The 21,501-nt window shown below is 38.7% G+C and overlaps 1 protein-coding gene across 1 annotated transcript in view; it reads right to left on the reverse strand.

Moving 5' to 3' along the window:
• LOC131473654 (corticotropin-releasing factor receptor 2) overlaps positions 1 to 20,923 on the reverse strand; it is a 34,236-nt gene extending 13,313 nt beyond the window's left edge. The window contains exons 1-2 of the mRNA XM_058651027.1: positions 20,664 to 20,923; positions 20,432 to 20,551 (exon numbers count right to left, since the gene is read on the reverse strand). Coding sequence (XP_058507010.1) covers positions 20,432 to 20,551; positions 20,664 to 20,784 — 241 coding nt within the window. The 5' untranslated portion in view covers positions 20,785 to 20,923. The remainder of the gene's footprint in view (positions 1 to 20,431; positions 20,552 to 20,663) is intronic.
• Between the last annotated feature and the right edge of the window lie 578 nt (positions 20,924 to 21,501).

The raw sequence follows: 21,501 nt of genomic DNA on the forward strand, positions 1-21,501 counted from the left end.
GTCTAGTACTCACACATTACCTGGTATTAACGTCACATACATGCTGGTAATTCAGGAAAATAAGCAGCTATAAATTAAACAGCATATCAGGGAAACTCAGCACAGCTCATTAACTACATTAGATTTGTGCAAGTTCTCAAGTCAAGTAAGTCCATATTGCAGAAAGTCGGGCTGATTTTTCTGCTGTGTGTTTGGAGCTCGATGATCGGCTGGGACTGATGCATTTTGTTTTCTGGCTGACTGAACTGCTGTTGGATTGACAGGAGGAGATCCACTATGAGACTCTTGTTGTGCTTGAGTTGGAGTACTTCTTTTATTTTTGTGAAATCATCTGTTTCTTATCACGGCAAACTCACTGGCTGCTCACATCTCAGTGGCGGGGCTGAATCTCTGCACAATGAAGCCGATTTTACATTATAAAAGCATTTTTGTTGTTTTTTGTTTTTCTGAGCACAGACTGAGAATTCTGACTTTGACTGTGGGGTCACAACCCCAAGGTGGAGAATCAAGGTCTCTCCATATGTCAGACTTGCATATTTTCCTGCTTGAATTTGGAATTTTATTGTCAACATCATTCTTCCTCAACAGGATCCAGCCAAATTATTATCATTTCTATATTTATTTTATTTTATTTTTCAAATCTCACAAGTTTTGTGTTGGGTTCTGGGGGATCTCATGGGACCCAGTTCAGTTCTCTAGTTTGTACCAAATCAATTCCCTCAAGGACGATAGATAGATGGACTTTAAAAAAAAATTATTCCTTCACCCACAAGACTATGAACATAATACCAATGATTTCCCGTCTCAGTGTAAGGTTTGTATGCGAGAGCATCCATCCGCATCAGAAACGCCAGTGATTTGCAGAGAAAAGTCCTCTGCATTTAAATTAATATTACAGCAACACACTTAAACTATGCATTTGATTTAACTTACTGCAATAAGTAGCCCATTTTATTATGGCTGGAGTTGTGGTGAAGAGGAAAAACCCTAGTTATCAGGCATTTGAGTTGGAACAGTTTAGTAAACTGTAGAGCAGAGCAGAAATCGCTAGAGCATAATAACGAGTGCCAAGTATATCCCTTGAGACACAGTAAAACACTAAATTGCAATATACTCCAAAACACACAGTTTTCATCCATTCATTATCTACCACTTTGTCTACTTGAGTGTCGCAGGGGGTGCCAGAGCCAATCCCAGCTCAAAGCAACAAAGTAAGGGTACACACTGGTCAGGTTGCCAGTCCATTGCAGGGCCAAACGTATATAGCCGAAAAACCATTCTTTCTCACACTCGCGGTCGATTTAGAGTGTGCAATAAATCTCTGTATGTTTTTGAAATGTGGGCGGAAACCGGAGAACCCAGAGGAAACTCACACACACGCAAAGTCCAAACAGAAAGGCCCAAACCGGGATACGAACCAGGAATCTTCTTGCTGTGACCATTGTGTGGCCTGAAACACACAGTTTGTCTCGTATTTGGAAATATCTTGTGTAGTCCACTCTCCCACGTTAAGGCAGCTCATTGTGGTATGAACATTAACTCTGACAAATAAAGTCGAGAGTCACTGCACTCCACAGATTGTGCTGACAACAAGTAATGGATTTTCAAAGCCGGGCTCCTCACACAATATTTGATATAACTTTGATAAGGTGGTCGCATACAAGAACAGAACAAACTGCTCCCGATTCAAGCCTTCTTTGACACAATGATGGGTTTCATTAAAGGGATTTGGGATACATACAAGAGCTAATTAACTTACAAGGCACTGATATTAACAGCTTCTTGGATTGCCACATCTGTTACAAAAAAAAAAGGGGTTTTAATCAGTATGTCAATTTTGTCTGCTCTTCAATAAAATCCTGAAATCTCACCAGTTCTTTTAGAATAACTTTTGCCGGTTTTGTTTAAAAAGAAAGATTTTAAAACATCCGTATCCGCTATATAGCCAGTATTTATAAGTGCATTATGACAAAGTGTTGAATTCAAACAGATGTTTGGTGTGTGGTTTATTACTTGACAACGTTCATTTCAAGACCCCCATATTAATTCAGGGGTTATCGCCAAAGCATGCTCAGTGTCCACGTGTTTACCAAAAACAACCAGTTGTAAACAGCTGTGGGGAACCGAGCTGCATTGGCAGAGCTCTGTGCTTTCAGTGAGACTTGGAATTATTGATTATACCAAGAATACATAATGTTTATGTGACTCCTGCTTCATTGATCAGCAGTTCCTAGAAGAAGGTATGGAAAGTACTTTCTGGAGTACTGGAGTCCAGTAAACAGCAAGCCAAAAAGTCCCTGTAAAGCAAATTCACACATTCTATATGTTAGAAAATAGAGGCTGAGAACAAGTGAAAAAAATATAGGACCCAAGTGAAGGATGACTCAGGGGTGAATGCAAGCACAAATATGTTCAGTGTAGAAAACAAAGGCAGACCAAAGCAAAAAGAAAAGAAGAACAAAGCAAAACAAAAGGGCACAGAGGTAAAGTAAAAAGAAAAAAAAACACGGGGAAACAGGACACAAGGAACTAAACAGCAACCAGGTGAAAGCAACACAGGCAGCAACAGAGGCAGTAAAACAGACAATCTGACAGAGCACAAAGGGAAAAGGGTGAGTATATACACATACACACGGAAGGGAGAGGTGGAAACTAATTAGGCCGGGGCAGGTAATCTGAAAGGAAGGAAAGCAGACAAAGACCAGGGAGTGACGTGACAAGAGTATCAAAACGAAACAGGATGTGTCAAAATAAAATAGGAAATCCACGAAAAACCAACAAGACAACCAACAAAAACACCAGTAACTAAGACAAAAAATTAACTCAAACCAAATCAGGAAACTGAAAGTCCAAATGAAAGTCCAGATAAATCAAAACACTAAAAAATAAATCAGTGACAAGTTTCTCTCCAGTCTTCTGTTCAAGGCATGTGTAAAAAAAAAATATGGCTCGCTGATGCACTGGAGACATAGTTCACTTAACCCACCCGACTCCACCTGCACATGTTCTTACACAGAACAGCTCTGAACCTTTATTTAGAATTCCTAAAGGTGAGGAAATAACGTAGAGAAGAAGAATAGAAAGAATATGTTGCTGTGAGGCTGCAGGTACCACTGACAGGGGAAGAGGGATAGAAAGAGGGAGGAGGACTGTCCCTTAACTATCTCTGTGTAGTATGTGTCTCGAATGTCGTTAAACTGTCCATTCTCTGCATGGTTTTTTTTGTTTTTTTTTAACAATAAGTGAGCGTTTATGTTAATATTCTGTGCAAACACTGATGAACAGAGTTTATATGACTGTCTAACATTACCCGTTTTGGTTGGTTTGTGTTAATAGTCTGCACAAACACCGATGAGTATGAACGTTTGTGTGGTGGTGCATTAGGAGGAGAGGACAGAACAGAGCTCCTGCATTTATGTTTATATTCCGTACAAACACTGACAAACAGCATCATTTGTGGACTTTGGCCCCCACTAAAGCATGTAGGTGTGTGGACATCCTCAGCGTTTCAGAGGAGAGAAGATTGTGTGGAATTGTACATGATTTGGTGATTTTCTCGCGATGATTTATGTGGCGTGACAAAGTCTGAGGAGCTATTTCTCTTTGCTGTACATGCACTTGAACATCCATTTGGCAAGAGGGCAGCAATGGAAAGACATAAATACCCCTACACAACACACTAGGACTCAATTAACATATATTAACAAAATATGTGACAGCAAGTCAATCTGAATACTCCAAGAGTTCCTGACTACATCCAACTAACTGATCTAAAACTGCCCCTTTATGGAATGGGAGTTAATATTACTGTGGCGGCACAAGGTGTTTCCCTGATAATCTTCTCAGTCCCTCCAGGAAAATCTCACACTAGGTTTGTCAAACAGGCTGTGATGGTGCAGAAATGAGGAGGGGGAACATGTTGTGAGCTATTCCACTGAGGCAGGACTAATTCAAGTCACTGGTGGGGAGCAGATTCCCCGCTAACCATCTGTGCATTTATGCAAAGTGTAGCTATTCTTTCCTCATTTTCTCATTTTCCTCGCAAGGGTGTGTTAAATTCACGCGGTTAAAATAAAGAAGTAACTTGATGAATCAGTCTCTGTCAAGTATGGAAATGGGAGGACGTGCTAATAACGTTGTTGGCAAACTAACGCTGACCACACTCTGCTGGTGTAAATTGCACTTGAGGTGATGGAAAAATGTGCAATTCTCAGCTGGAACACTATGTGCCAACGTTGTTCACCTCCTCCACAGCCCGCACTGCCAATCCTCTTGTTTTTTTTGGAAACACAATCATGAACATGTAAACAATCCAAAGAAAATTAGTTCTCAGCTTACAATATTGGAGGCAAGTTTGTTGAAGAAAATAGTCAATTTAGAGCTTAGAGTTTTGTAAGCATGCCATTAAATGGTTGTAAATGTATAAAATGTGATTTGAGAAAATCAAGCTCCAGCTATTAATTGTGAAACAAATTAGTAATAAACTCTGCCGAGCTTGACCTTCTTCTTTTATTCCCGACTGTCGATGTGAGACCAACCACAGCAGACCAACCACAGAGGGTTGTGTAAGCCTGCCTTTCTTTCTCTGGTGCTCTATTGCTCTGTGCTTCAGCTTGGCATGGTTCTTTCTTACTTTTACACCAGAAGACTGGACGAGCTCGAAACCACAACAACAAAATAAACAGGATATGACATACCTTCGGACGACATCAAAGACTTTAATATCTCAGAGTCAAGTGATGGGAACAGCTCATGCATGTCGTACAGCTGAGGCAGCTGAAGCAGTGTTTCCTTCAGCGTGCATGAAATTGAATTTGAGCCACATGCAGACGGAGTAAAGTAGGCCACACCATTACAGCATCTCATTGCTCATTTCAGTTTGACATTTTATTTGGGCAGCAGGAACTAGAGCAAAGCTGCTAAATTATATATATATATATATATATATATATATATATATATATATATATATATATATATATATATATATATATATATATATATATATATATATATATATATATGGAACTCAGAGGGCACGCCAGGACATGAGGGCATGCAGGTGACAAGGGAACGCAGATTAAACATGACAACGCGAAGATTAGGATGCATAAATAATGACAACATTTTTGAAAGACATTACTGGAGGTAAAAATATCAACATTCTATTATTTTTAATGAGATATTTGACTTGATCACTGAACTTTCTTAAGATTAAGGAGTATTAATAAATGTTCTCTCTGTAAAAAAAACTAATGTCTTACCACTTTAAAAGCTTAAAAACTTCACATGTTTTGTTGACCACTTTTCATTAAATAAAATAAAATTAAATTAAATTAAGTAAGGGGCAGTTAAGGCATGTGTGACTGACAAATAGCCTCAGGTGATGTCACCATCCACTGGGGATAAAGACTATGTGTGTAGCCAGTTAATCCTATCCTGTGTCTGTCGTTTCCTGAAGCAACGTTAAAATGACCAGTCCATTTCACCACCCGAAAATAAAACACCTGAAGGTCGAATGTTTTCACTCAGATGACCAAAAACCTCAGACATCTGTCTCACCTCTGGACCTAAAGCATACAGTTAGACAGACACTTCAGAACTGATGGACAGCAAATACACAGAGTGAGCTCGAGTCTGACCAGCCATTTGTATTGACAACTGACAAATAAAGACCTTGTTTCTTCCAAAAAAATGAATAATGTCCTGAGATCGAGACTAGGGAGCTCATTGTCTGTGACATGAAGGATGCACTAGTCTTGGGGGTCTGAACAAATGGCTGACAAGACAAATGCACATGTGATGAAAGCCCTGAGTAACTAGACCCACCTGCTGTGCTTTATGCACATACTTTGTCTAGTTGAGGGTGCGTAATGCAAAATGGCCTACGGTTCTATGAAGATGTATAGTATATTATGTATGTTATCAAGATAAGAAGTCATTTTTTCCACTCTTGTAGGACCGACTTCATTATTATGAATCATGGCAAGATGTCAGAATATGAAATTCAAAATTACTGTCTCGATTGTTGATGCTAAGGAAACCGATTCAACAAAGACACTTAAAAAAAAAAAAAATCTAACTAATCTTGTCCCAAAATTGTATTATATGGAGGGACAGAAGAACATCAGGCTATTTGTCAACAGTCATTGAACATTGTCCTAAAAAGATCTGTTGCAGCAAAAATCACAGAAGCTAAAGAGCCATCTAAAAAAGAGGACATTTTATTAGTATGTGGCCTTCTTAAGAACTGTTTTTACCTGAGGCGAAAAGCAAGTTGGATCTGTGAGTGGTGTTAAGTGCACGAAGGAAAAAACACATTTTTTCCACTGGTAAAAACAAAAAAAAAAACAAATCAGCACACACATGCCAAAGGGCTACTCTCCAGCCTCATAAGGTGAGTTGGTCATTTTTTGAGATAGGTAGGTAATAATGATAATAATAAAAGTCAAAATGAGACGTAAAGTATTATTTCTCTTTTGTTCTTACCTCTGCAAAGAGAAATTAAGAAGGTGTCAAAGTGATGTTTCATGTTAGGATATTAAAGGAATACTTCACCGATTTGCATTTAGCTTTGTATTACTAGAATAGGGGTAGCATTTTTGAAAAATTGTGCATCCCAATCTCAGTTTCCCTGAGTATGAAAAATATCTTACGTGCCCACCAGTGATACTTGGTCCGAGGCTTGAAACTGCAACGCTAATTCTTCCTTTTAGACCCACTCGTAGGAGGACGGGACCTCATTCCCAGAATGTAAACAGTGTCCGCCATCTTTGCTAACAGTTACGCTAACAGGACCAAGTGTCACTGGTGGGCACGTAACAAAGAAAAGAATGAGGGTATTTCTCAACTCAGGGGAAACTGAGGTTGGGAAGCACCATTTTTCAAAAATACTACGGCTATTCTAGTAATATACAAAGCTAAATGCAAATAGGTGAAGTATTCCTTTAAGAAAGGAGCATGAATGATGTTATGGTATTGCAATGACTGCGACTATATCCGGGTCACAAGGTAGAACAGTGGCTAGCATTGTTGTTTCACAGAAAGAATGTCACCAGATCGAATCTCAGTTAGACCAAGTGCTGCGTGGATTCTGCATAATCTCCGTGTGTGTGGGTTCTCTCCGGTACTACGGCTTCCCCCCCCCGCAGTGTGATGGTGCTTCTCGCTCCAGCGCGCCCGCAACCAATAAAGTGGTAGACAATCAGTGAGCAGTCTCATTTCAGAATAAATTCCTACATTGTTTGATGTTTCAACAGTTTCTTCCTCATCATTCCAACATAATAACTATCTTTTTCTTTAATATAGAGACTTCTTCCACTTGTGTGTTCTTTACAATATACAAGTATTCTCATTTGCGTTCTGAGTACAGGGAAAGACTTGGACTGAGATGTATTGGCTGCTGATTACACCTTGCACTGTTCAACAAATGTATTTATTCATCTTAAGAATGAAAGGTGCTATTTTGTCTGTTTTCCACATTCGGCTTCACTTTAATTTAGTTTCACGATTTGTTTAGTACCTTAGGGAAGTGCCTAAAGTTTAGATGTATCCCATATTTACCCTGAAGCTGGTGAGAGCATTGAACCATGTATATTTGTCTGAAATACTATGTAACTGTTTGTTTTTCTAAATTGTCATGATGTTTCAAAACTACTTTTCTGCTGGCATCTTATTTCTGATTCTTTCCTTTTTATAATTTTTTTTGTGTGTAAGCCACTGCCCTTGCCCTTTCTGCCTTAGATGAAAACTTGTCCTTTTCAAAGGGCAAATGAAAACATTTTATTCTTCGCCAAACGTTTCCTCAAATTATGATTTGGCTGAAAGGGGGAGATGCCCTTAAACTACTATTGCCCACAATGTCAGGACACACCTTTGATAGATGCAGACTTAAATGACAAATATAGACCAGAAGATGCTCCCTCTGTACTGAAGAGAAACGATACAACTGACAACTCTTTCCAAAAAAAAACCCACACATATTCATGACCCAGATAACTAGTGGTTTCAATCATAAAACAGTCTCCAGTGAATCCAACCTGTCAACACCAATAAAAAGCTACTTTTTTTTCTCTTTAGCCCTGCTCAATTTTGATCAAATACAACATGGCAGCTAAACCACTGTCTTGTCCGTGTCACATTTGCTTGGTGATATGTTTTGTCAGTGGTGCTGATCCTTTCCAAGGCAGAATCAAGTGCAGCGCTCTCTGGTATATCACAAACTACACAGGCTTGTATTACCTCAAATACACTAATGAAAAATGCAAAAAAAAAAAAAAAGAAAGAAAAAATTAAGGGGATTTTCTGTACTTGAGGAAACACAATTATACAGGTGAGGCAGCAAGAACACTTTGTTTTATGATACATTAAACGGAAGATTCATCATGTAAACTTCATATTAAATTCCAGGCTCTGTCAAGTTATGAATAAACCAACGACCAAGCAGAACAAGCAATGCTGCCAAATTGCAGGGAGGCATCAATCACGCACACATTGATGTCTGCCCAGTTTCAAGTGCATGTGATCTCAAGACAGTCTGTATTGTTAAAATCCGTAGCAGGAGTATAATGATGGCGCCACACGAGTGGCAGTTCGCTGATGCAACAGCCTCCATTCTACGTTTAAGTCATTTTCTGTTAGTTTTTGCGTCTCTGACGACCTTGTGTAGAACTATGGATGCACAACTGTTGCTGCTAATTTGATACCTTTTACTGATTTTTTTGAGACTATCAGTAAAACCGTTCAGCCATGACTCGATAGTTTACACCCGCAATCAGCTGTTGGCACGGTGTCACATGGGGAAACTCCACGAGGGAAAACTGCAGATGCAGGCTCCGATAAGGAGGGAGTGGAGATTCAGAGCTTTGGTTCAGCTTCTTCAGTGGGATATGATGTGTCTTAAACATGTCAGTCTCTTACATGTAGAGATGATTCATGTACATTACCCCGCAGAAGCGAGACAGGGAATCAATGCGATTGGCAATTTCATTACTCTTGAGATGGTTCATTAAATTTCATAAATTATGTAATGTGTCCTAGCATAATGTATGTATGTGATGTGTTTTAATGCATATTTTAATGCATTACTCACTCAGGCCCCAAGGCCAAAATTGTACTAATGATGTTTGTGAATCAAATATGCTCTGGTTAAACATTAAAAACCTGAGATGAAAGTGTTTATTTTTCTTATATTTGCTGTAGGATAATTTAAAGGGATACATTTAAATGATGTTTGGATGTCTAGGGAATTGCTATTCCTACCGGCTTCCCTACTATTCCCTTTTAAGCAATGCTGTTTGAGGGGTCCATACAGTATGATGCTTTTGCCACACGATGTGTCCAATATTTGTCCGCGCAAAACAGATGAAGAAAATGAATTCATCATATCATATATGCTGAGATAGAGGCACAGCAAGACAGCATTCCTAATGTTCCTAATATTATGCTGCAATTAAATATGCAGCATATGCTCTGCATTTGTGTTTCAATATGGTTGATAAGTCTCAATTCCCACTTCAACAAAGGCACAGCTAATGTCACAAAACAATTATTTTCATTCCGTCAACATTTTTGAGTTTAATTAAGTGATCACAACATTTCGGGAAAACTAGCCCTCACCACTTCAGCTGACAGTCTGTTTGGAAACATGTGAAACTGGGAGAGTCTGTCAGTGTTGCTGCACACTTGTTTTTCAAAAACGTGTGAATATGAAGTCTGATTGTGAGCTTGAATGCTGTGCTTTTCAGTTATTTTGCAATCCTTCTTTGCATACTTTGTCTGAACTATACAAATTTGTACGCATTTTGTTTTAAATTGCTTGTTTTTAATAGTACTTAAAGCAACTTTAGAGATTTAGAAAAATACAGACTGTGAGTGTCACGGTGCTCAATGACAAGAGCATTTATGCAGCATAAGAAGCATTTATTTTACAGTTCTGAAATGCATCACACCATGAATTGCAATGATTGTGAGTCAAGGTAACGCTCAGTCCATCACCTCTTGTTAAGCAGGGACCAATGAACCTCTTTGTGCCTTGACAATGAGCACTGATGCAGACAGGCCAACAGAGCCAGAGGAAGAGATGCTGGGCGATCTTTTACCCACACCTGTGTCTCTTAATATGCCATGTTTGTGTTCATGCTCTCACAAACATACACAGACTCCTCATAAATAAAGCAATCCTGGTCTGTGAGTCTGCTTTTTCGATTTTCTCATCAGCCCCTCAACCAGTGAGCTTTGAAAGTGGCTTATCACAGCAGTTGCATGCAACAGATTATGCACGGTACCCTGAAGCAAAAGCGTCCCGGAGCACTTTGTTTGTGACGCATTAAGGATCAACCAGACATATATTGTGTTTCTATTTTATCTCCACCCGAGCATAATATGCTATATAAGAATTATTAACGGGGAGAGCAAGTGCTGCTGCCATATGTAACACCAAACCATGCATTATCTAACTTTGTTATTGCACGACTGTCTATAATATGCCGTGTGTGCTATGAAAAAATCGAAATAAACTTGTTAATCATGCCTTAGATTTTCCTCAATACTGAAAAATATAATAGCGTGTGATTTTCTTAAATGTTAAATTCAAACACTGAGTCTCCATTCCAAACACTTACGAGTTAAATGAAAGATAGACCATGATGTTGCATTAATTAATTACAGGCCTTCAATGATGTTTTACATGTAATACTATAATGTTCAGTTTTTATTGAATATGTATGAAAATGTTATTGATTTACTATAAATACATGTTTGGAGGCTGTCTCTTTCTCCACATGGAAACAGAACTACACCTATAGAGTAAAATCTTTCTCTTCACTTTTTTTTTTTTTTTAAAAATCATTTCAAGAACGCCTTCGTCCACACAACCCAACAGCCCAAAATTGACTCTAAACACTGTAGTAATATGCCAGGATGATGAGGGAAAGACAATAAAAGATAATCCTAAAGTGAATAGACAGCAAAATGAAAGAGGAAGAGAGAGCTGGGACTCTGATATCATCGTTTCCCCAAAGCAGCTTATCGGTACACGTAATGTACGTATCTTCACGAATATGAAAAGTGTGGCGTTATGTGATTCTGCTATTCTGGCAACTGAAATCCAAAAACAGTGTTTCAGTGCTCCCAAAACGCCTGTTCTGTGTAGATAAAAAGTCAACACAATTACAAAAAAAAAAATACTTTAGCGGATTTTCCTGAACTCGTCGTATATGTATATGGCCCCTGTGTTGTGTGGAGCTAATTAAAAGTGTTCTGAAGTATAATTAACTCTATACTGAAGTATAAAGCGATTAACACACTAGTAACACCTCTCAGTAGAAGCAAGTTCAACAGCAACACAAAATAATTATAGCCTATAATGGCTACAAAACTGGATTTATTGCAGGCCTGTTGCACACAGCACTTGTTTTTTACTAGATGTACCTAATTAAATGGCAAGTGAGTCACTGTTACATATCTGACATACTGTATTGGGTCTGTTATTAGATTTTCCAAACACAGCAGTGGGCACTGTACTCTTAAATACTGCTGTTGGTCATAAATGGATCTGTGCCAGTATGTGTGCTGTAAAACTCTCCCCTTACCCCACTGCTGTGGTCAAGTCAGTGGGTGAGATGAAATGAGCAAAAGGCAGTGTGCTACAAGTGGCTCTGGGAGAAATCCAATAGACCTGTGACGTTACACGAGTAAGAAACAAGCGCATGCGGTCAAACCTGAGAAACACTTAAAGCAGGTCACTGTGATAAAAAAATTCATTTGTATCAATTCCTGTGTCTGTTCCATGATTGCACCGCAGTGCAAAGCTCCCAGTCGAGCCAGGTGTACACACTCTGTGTAAATCCCACAGAGCAAGGCTCCAATAATCGATCATCGGCCCTCAATGTGTTGTAATGTGAAGCTTCGTTCTCCTCTCTCAGTCCTATCTCAGTTATGCAAACAACGTCAACGGCGGTACTGCACACACCGGTGCCCTAAGAGAGTCAGTTTGAATAAACCTTCACCGGTTTCTCTATTAAACCTGCCCTACACTAGAGAATAATTTGTCAGATTTCATTCCCAATCTGACCCTTCCAACAATCCCTCCAATTTCAGGATGATTTGAACAGATTATATGGCCAAATGATGAGGGATTAACAGACAGAGTCTTCCCAATCTCATATCGTAAGTATAACACACATTTGATATTTGTGACTGTACTTTTGTTTAGAACCATTACTTGCACAAGCCAAGTCAATTCCGTCTTCCCAGCCATGACTTAATCCAGTTTTTTTTTTTTGCATTTCTCAGCACTCAACATCGCGAACACAAGAGCTATTAACTGACAGTGACGACAGTCCAACTCCATGTCTGTTTCTATTCTGAAGTCACATTAAATCACACAAGTTTCTGTGCGATCCCAAATCCCTGGAATCTCCTCCCTTAAAGTGTGTGGACCTGCATCAAGATTAAAACCTTGAAAATTGGTCACGTTTGTTGTGTCACGTTTTTTTATTATCACATCAGATTTAAATATCCTCTAGTGTGGGGCAGGATTTAACACAAGACACTGATTGAATAAACAAGGCACATCAGCGCCTCAACACATCACTTCTCTACATGTCTTAAATAGGTCCGATACCAATTTGTTCACAATACTATTCTGTAAAAACCCTAACAGTGATGGTCACCTGCTGTGGCCCTGCTGTGACCGAGTTTGGCTCCTCCAGTGGAACATGCTCGCAGTGTTTCAGAAAAGAGAATGATTTGAAACATTTATTTTTTATTTTTTTTATTAACGCTTGAGAAAAAAATTAAGTGAGAGAAACCATTAACGCCTTACATGTGTGACGGCAAGTTAAATAACTACTCCAAGAGCTCCTGATTGTGATGAACTAATTGTGTGTATTATCTGGTGGCTTAACAAAGTGTGTGTCGAGCTATTGTGCTGCAGCTGAGTACAGCGTGTGTGGATGCTGAGGCAGTGGTGGTGAGTGCAGTCAGTGGAGGGTGGTGCTGATTGGATCCCCGGGGGAACTTGGTGTGCAGTGGCTAGTGAAATGTTTGCCACATGCTGACCTGAATTTGTTGACTGTCTAACCTCTTGCCTGGTCTTATGGAGACACGGATCAAAGGTCACACTGCAGGAGAGGTGCTTCACAACAGCACTTTCAATGCAATTGCTGGATTGAGTTTGAGGGGGTGGGGAGAAGCCAGATAAGCAATAAGAAGTGCATGCAGGACACACTGGACAAGGGATATTAGACATGAAAAAAGGGTATACTTTTGATATCAGAGAAGCCAGCTCACTTGATATTTTATCTTTTTACTCTAGCCTTCAAGTAGCTCCTTTTTATTCCACCCTGTGTTGTGTTTCATTTGTATTTTTAGTTTATTTTAAAGGTTAAAACAGTTAACCTATTGACTCCCATTTTTATTCCACCTTGTGTTGTATTTCACGGTTCTATTTACATATCTTGTTGTATTGCAAAGTTAGAAGAGGGTTTTATTTTCCTTTTATTGTGAAGCACTTTAAGCTGAAAGGTGCTATAGTTTATTATTATATATAAGCATTGACTCGCCATTATCACTGCTTTTTAGGGGCAATATATTATATTCTATATTAATCTTTAACTGGGGGAGCTTCCACGAGGCTGTGAATGTTAACTGACAAAGACACAAAGCAGTATTACACAAATTCAGACTTTGATTAAACGTCATTAGAAAACATTGAGTCATTAGAGTATGCTAATTGTACAGTGACAAGTGGAGAGATTTATTTTGCACTGCTTGGCTATAAATATCTCTATCATCTCCAGGCAGTTTGTCAATTCTACATTTGATCAATTTTACACAGGGCACATTTTGCTGTTTTTTAAACTCATATGACAGGATATTTTTCCTCATCATAAAAGTTCTAAAAAAGAAAAAGAAAAAAAAAAAAAAAGATGTTTGCTCAGGGAAAAGATCTTTCATGCAGGTGTTTGGGTCTTTTTGCCCCACACGTAGTCAAAAAGATGCAGACAGCTTCTTAAAAAGACTCACAATGCACTTCCTCTGCCGAATCGCTCTTTTTCATGCCTGCTTCCGTTGCTCATCTCGGATTTGAAATTAAGTGTCAAAGCAACATCTCCAATATGCAACCAGGCAGCAGCTATACCCTCTGCTCTCCTCCCTGCACCCTGATATAAATCACAGCACCGATAGGCCTCCGACTTTATTAATCCCGATAAGAGAATCAATACCCTCTGTTGTGCAAAAAAAGTAATCCTGACTTTGAGAAGTGTAAGCCAGCGTGCAAAGAGGATGTGTCCTCTGCAACAGTGACTGTGTACCAAACGAGGCGAGGGGAGTTTATCGAAGACGAGGCACGATTAACTGAATGATTACATTTACAGAGAGACCATTAATGTCGCCAAGGCTTGAGTTTGCAAAACTGATTCCCCACATTCATCTACTGCAGTGAACATCTTGTCCTACCCGAGGCTTTACAGAAAATACAAGACATGATTGTAATAAAGCAGAGACAAAGATTGATTTTGAGCCACACTCAAGAACTCTGTCCCAACTGTAGTGATGAGCATTTCATGTAAACCAGAGAAGTGAATAAATATATGGAAAAGGGGCACAGGAAGATTTAAAAATGCATAAACCTCTTAAGCCACTCCGTGCACACATTAATATTTATATAGGTTTGAAGAAATGGAAAAGAATTTATAGCCCTTTACCTAAGGTCTGTTTAGCCTGTAAAATCAATTAGAACTGCAAACATTTTTTGGAGATAAAATTGCAGTTTTTTTTAAAGGCACTACAGAAAACTTATGCAGTTAAACCAGATAATGAGTTTATGTCTCCCAGTGTTTATAAAGAAGGACAAGGGGTCGTCCTTTTATTGCAACAGTGGCCACCCATCCTGGCACATTCTTATCCAATATGCATGCCTGTGCAAAATGTGCAGCTCTAAGATCTACCAACAGGGAAAAGGAAAATAATCTGTTTGTGCCATTGATTTGACCCTATGTGACCAAAGCTAATAAAAAAAAAAAATATATAAATATAAATGTTTCACTAGGTTGTATTTTGTCATACAGTGTGCTGTAGCTTTACATGAATGCCTTCTCTAAAGTCTAATACCTGCACATGAGATACTCCAATTCTTAATCTAACCTATTTTGTAATGTTTTTCTTTTTTTCCCATTTAATTTATGTGGCTGCAGATGGGTGCTCACATTATGCGTCACCTCAGGAGCCAATGTCACTTATAATATATAATTAACATGTAATATGTATAATAACGTGCGGCATCCTGTGATTAAACACATCATTTGTGCAATTAAGAGTTCAAAAAACCCTATATTATACTAAATAATGTAAAACTCCACTTCAATTTAGTCCATTCCATAGACTGAATGCGATTTAAATTCAACAAGGACAAACTGATGTCATGATTAATAAAAAAGACAGACTCACAGTGTCCCAGTGCATATTATAATAAAAGGTCAACTGGACTTAATGGTGCATTGTAACCATAACATACATAAACATAGCACACAACACATATTGGAGGCACAATTCACAAGGACAGAATTAAATGGTCTTTGTGTGGCACAAACAAAACAAACAAAATTGTGAAACTAAAAACCGGAATATGAAAATGTAGTTGTGCTTTTTGAAAATCATTAGCGAGGTATGCCGCGTTGACACCACCCCTATCTGCTGAAGACAGTTTCTGCTGAAGACAGTTTCTTAACATAAAGTCTGGGAACGTGGCGGAACTGCAACCCTGGTGGGAGACGTCCTGGAGTGTGGATATAATGAGGAACAGTTAAAGGCTAGATGGAAAAAAGCTCACTTATTTTCTCCAACACCTCAAATCCTCACCCCCTTCTTTGACAGACATGAGCACACAATGCCACCACAGAGTTGTTGATGAAAACAAGCTGGCGTCTCTGTCCTTTAACCCGTCACTGTTCCTCATTATGTCAATCGCAAATGGCTTTTATTCAGTCATTTGTCCTTGTCGATGGTTAGCAGTCCATAGACGACTGTGGTTTGCAGATATGAACACGTGTTGGTGTACAAATATGTGTTTTATACATCATACACACCACAGTGGCTCTGATCCAATAACAAAAAGGCTATTAATGCCGTGGGTAACATATTTGATAAATTCATGTCTGAGACCTATCAATTCCAAAACCTGGTAGTATAGAATCTGATACTTGTCTTCTGCCCCCTGGTGGATACCTTTTGCACTACAATAATTCTGACATTATCACACAGTACAATCCAAAATGGCTGAATCCCATTATGGTTGCATCAAGGTTTAATGAAGACTTTATGGTGAGGTTTTCTTTTATATATTTACTAATAATTCAAAGCAACTTATAATTACTTTTTTTATATAACTATACTTAGTTTTGCATTTTCATTCATCGTAAAAACTGCACGTTTGTGCAGAGGAGATTAGTGGTAAATCCCGCAATTGTCATTGTACTTTTTTACCTAAAAGGCCAAAAAGATAACTTCAGATTCACAAAAAGTTGAATTTTCTGTCCATTATTTCTCAGGTCAGGCATTATTGGGTTAAGTCTGTGGGTTCCAGTTGCATGTGGTCAATGATAAACCAGCTGAAAGATTCATTCTATCCGACTGCAGAATGCAAAAATGGTCAAATGTTCTGCATTATCTAACAATACCAGTTGATTTTCTACAGTCTCTCATGTGAGTCACAGCAGCATTTGGAAGAAAATGCCACAGATAAAAAGTTAAAAGTCACGTTGCAAAAACAACACGGCATCACAGACTAGGTTATGATGCAGCAATGCTTTAGAAGAAGAAATGGTCAGTATTTATAACACTTTAAAAAGAGCTTTATGGCACAGTGCTTGCATTCACCCATTCACATTTATGAAACTTATACACGAGTGATCTTTAGCAATTTAAAAGAAAATGCTTTAATTATGATTATTTAGAAGCAAATTTGGAGTTCAAATTCCATGACAACAGAAAGTTGATTTAAAAACAAATAACAGACAGGATTCTACTTTGCCAGAGAATCCTGTTTTCATGAGTCAGTCAAATAGAGCTGTGCATCTTTATGCAAGGCATCTGTACATTAAATACAGCTTTTACCAGACTGTGTCATTTCACAATGAATACTAAGGCTTAAATAGTTATGCATTATATTCTGTTAATGAACAAAACAACACCTTTTAACCTCGTGTTTGTATGTTAGTTAGTGGAGGAACAATGGCAGTGCATCTTCTCTAAGCGCCGTTTGTAAATGTAGGATCTATGAATCTGTGGGAATCTATGAGAGAAGACATCAGGGCAGTTCATAGAGGGAGGGCACGGCTGCATTTGGACAATAATCGCGATAAACCATGTGTCAGCATTGATGAAGTATTGCAGAAATGGAGAGATAGCTTCAGGTCATTTGTCAAATCGGTCTGTGCTCATCATAGGCTCAGGACACAGCGTCACCGTCCTAAAACATGAGTATTTAATGACATTGTGTGCATTTATTAATGATCATAACTAGTCATTGTTGTCTGCTGCGTGTTCTGCCACCAAGTCTCTACCCCGACAAAAATTGCTGCGATTCCATGCTGCTTGATGACATCATCAAACCACTCCTCATATTGCTTTGTTATTGACAGCAGAAATTACATACTGTGCAGTGTATTGAGGATTTTCTTCTTTTTTTTTAAACCATGAATTTTTATTTCACATGAAGTTGTTGTACATTGAGTGCATTCAAACGTTTTAATATTATTTGGGATGCATGTCAGTGTGGGGTAATAGGCTGTCTTGTACAAGCAAAGCGACCGTACTTGAGGTCTGTTTGATATTAATTATCTTCTTTGCGCGTAACCACACTTAGTCTGCCGCACAGCACACTTGAGTTAATGGGTCACTGAAGTCCATTCATTTTAGAAGCAAAATCCATAATTTTACTCAGTAGACTCACAATTCTGCCACTTCGAAGATGGATGTGTCATTTTTAGTAACGACAGTCCAGGCTTTTTAAATAATCAACATCTCTCTGTGTTATTATCCTCCAGTGAAATCGAACTCCATCCAGCCTTCATTTCAAATATTTTTCCTTTCAGAAAATATCAGAAAATGGGACAACTGGTAAATATAAGTGCTGCGAGTGGATCGAGAAGCAAGGGAAATCAGTTGAACTTCCTAGACCCTGTGACGTACATGTTGTAATACTGGAGGTATTTGCTTTAAGAAGCAATTATCGGTTAAACAGCATCAGCAGCAAACAGCTGGTTAGAGAACTCAGGCTGAAGAGATGCACTTCATCTGTCTCATTCAGTCAAATTGCAATTAATACTTTGCTGACAGGGAATCATCCAACATTCAAGATGGCAATGGACTCTTCAGGGTATGACTCTGAACATGTTATTGTGCTCCTTTCATGACAAATGAGACATACATGTTTAGACTTACTGAAACGTGGCATGATGAACGCACACTTGTGAGTCAATTTTGTCAGGAAAGCCGCAGTTTCCATCTCATTTTTTCTAAAAAAAAAAAAAAGGCTCTTTGAGATTTTGTTTTATGTCTTTCATGTCCCACTAATCAGGACACATTCATAAAAGCCTCTAAATTGGCAAAAAAAAAAAAGGTTGTCAGAGCTGCCTTCCACAATTATGTCTCTGAAATGATGGATCTTATTACCCCCTATTAGTGAGCTGTATTAGAAGTCTGAGAGCTCAAAGTACTTATTATGATTGGTCATGTTTCTATGAACCACAAATATTCCATAATGAAAAATGATTGTCCAAAAAATTAAATCAAGAAATCCTGATTGATTTTTTTATAGCCCAGCCATCACACACCATCTGTTAAGACAAATTCATGGCATTGCCACTACTGTGTTCCCATGTGAGTGATGTCTGTAATTAAAATGGGAACGAACAAAAAAGAAAAGGACTGCTATTTTCTTTATCTTAATCGTGCGACTTCCTTAATGACTGATCAAGAAGAAGGCAATAAGAGGACAACTAAAAATGCAGCCAAAAAACTACTGTCTGCATACAGTGCCATTGCTGTACTACAATGTGACAAGACTCAGCTATAGATCAATTTTACCCAATTATTCATTTGCTGCAGTCCCATCACGTGTCATATCCCCTGTCTGTCAAAAAAAATATATTATTGATCCATATGTGTGTCAACAATTGATGGGAAGGTTTTGACATCAGCTGTCATTACAAATGACTGTGCTTTTCACACCAAAACCTGTCTGGCTCATACTTGGCAGCATCAGAGCAAAGGGTAAATCAATGCAGTAAGAGGTGACTAGGCAGGCAGCATGTGTGTGTGTGTCAGTTGATAATGACTCTGCACCTGAGTCCATTACAAAGATAACAGCCTCTGTGTGCACACACACACACACACACACAGTCATCCTGAAGCAGTTTACAGTGGAGAGCTCTTTTTTTGCCAAATGAATGATGCTATTCAGATTTCAGAGTGTGACAACAAGATTATCAGCCTGATGATTAACACATGGTGTTATGTAATACTGAAGGTGTTGCTGTGATCTGCTTTTCTCACCTTTTAGCAAAGGCTGATGGATGACACAGATTTCAGTCTCTCTCAAACCGTCAAAATAAAACCATTATGTTATCTCTTTTTTTATTGAAATCATCAGGGAGTAATAGGAACTGCAGAGCACAGCAGTGACTTCTAACTGCTGTTTTATATTAAGGGGGTGACGATGCTTTCTGTGATGACAGGTGTGGTTACGGTAAAGCTAAACTGGGCAGGACATCATACAAGTTATATTATTATTTTATTGTATGCAACTTTACTTTAAAGCTCATATTGACAGATTAATTATCTTTGAACTATGACATGAACTAACTAAACTATTGAGACCATCTCTGGATGTTTTATTACAAGCTATCTAAGAAGTAAAAGAAAATTGACACGGTCTGGTTGTTCAACCAAGTTTGGACAAATATGACAATAATATTAGAGGCAAATGAAAAAGGGGAAGAGTATTATAACATTTTAGATATCAGCTGCTATAAAAAAAAACACCAAGCAAGTTTGGCCCATACTCTACACATTATCACACAACAACCAGCCATCGCATCACAGGCAGCTGAGGTCTCTGTGTTAGCAGCACTTCATTTTTCACATTGTGTGAGCACATGGGCTCATTTTGAAGCAGCTGTTCCAGTGAAAAGCTGTGTAATAATATTGATGTTCACTGAAGTGAGTTAAAGGGACAAAAAGAACAAAAAAAAAACAATCCTCCATCTTACAATTAAAGTCTTTAAGTTTACCCTTATGAAATCACCAGTGCATGTATTACAACATGCTTCTTAAGAACAAACACATTTTGATTAAACAAAAAAGAAGAATAGGAACAAAGGATACAAACATGGATATTAATAATTAGAATAGCTTATTATCTTACTGGTTGTGTTGTACTTCACCCCGTTGATGTACTCAGGACAGGGTATCTCCACAATGCTCCCTGTGCTGCTCCGTGGCCAGCAGGTTCCAATCTCATCAGTCGTGGCATTACAATATACACCTTTAACACATGAAGTAAAAAAAACAACTTCGTATTAGGTTATCCACGAAGCAATAAAACACCTCTTAATGTCGTATAAGAATTAGGAGGGAAAGATTTCAGCTCTTCTTACCATCAGCGCTCACCAAAGATAATGAAGCGTTTTCCAAAAAAGTGTCCTGAAGCGCATCTATCAAAGTACAGTTTAGGTCCCCGAGCTCTCCAAGAATGATTTGATAGATGGTGGCGTCCATGGTGCCAGCGTTCAATGATAAGAGGATTATTTCCAAGTCTGAGAGGAGATGGACACAGCGCGCGCGGCTCCGCGGTGTTCATGCGCTTGTGAATCTGAGCGACAAGTCGAGAGCCCGGCGCTCCTGCTGGGAGCGCATGCCTGGCCAATCAGACATGCGCATCCGCTCATCCATCCACTGGCTGCAACCCCTGTGTGAATGACAGGCGACAAACCGGAGTGACAAGACAAAAGGGCTTTGTCAATCTGGTATTTCACACCTGCCATGATTGTTTGGGGGGGGGGGCATAAATATGAACTCAAAAAAAGTGCTGATAATAAACATCTGTTGGAAAGAAAACAACATTCACATGACTAGTCCAGGGAAAAAGGGAAAAATAAATTAATGTATCGGAAACTTTAGCAGTGAATAATGAGGACAAGACAAACCTGTGACTCAGGTGGTATTGTTATGCATTGGCAATAGTATACATATACATTTCACTGTTTAGTTAGCAAAACCTTAGTTAGCAAAACGATTGCTCACGTCCTGCCACTGAGTTGTAAAATATGGGCTAATGTAAACAATTTAGTAGCCTCACCTAATCTACACCGCATATATCACGATCCACAAAGATGGGGTGCAGACAACATAATCTTTCATTATTGATAACCTTTCAACGTAATATAAGTCAAAATGACTCCATAAGCTCCATTTTCAGCCTTGGGGAAATCTGGC

Source organism: Solea solea, chromosome 1 (genome assembly GCF_958295425.1).
Source record: "Solea solea chromosome 1, fSolSol10.1, whole genome shotgun sequence".
Classification (NCBI taxonomy): Eukaryota; Metazoa; Chordata; class Actinopteri; order Pleuronectiformes; family Soleidae; genus Solea; species Solea solea.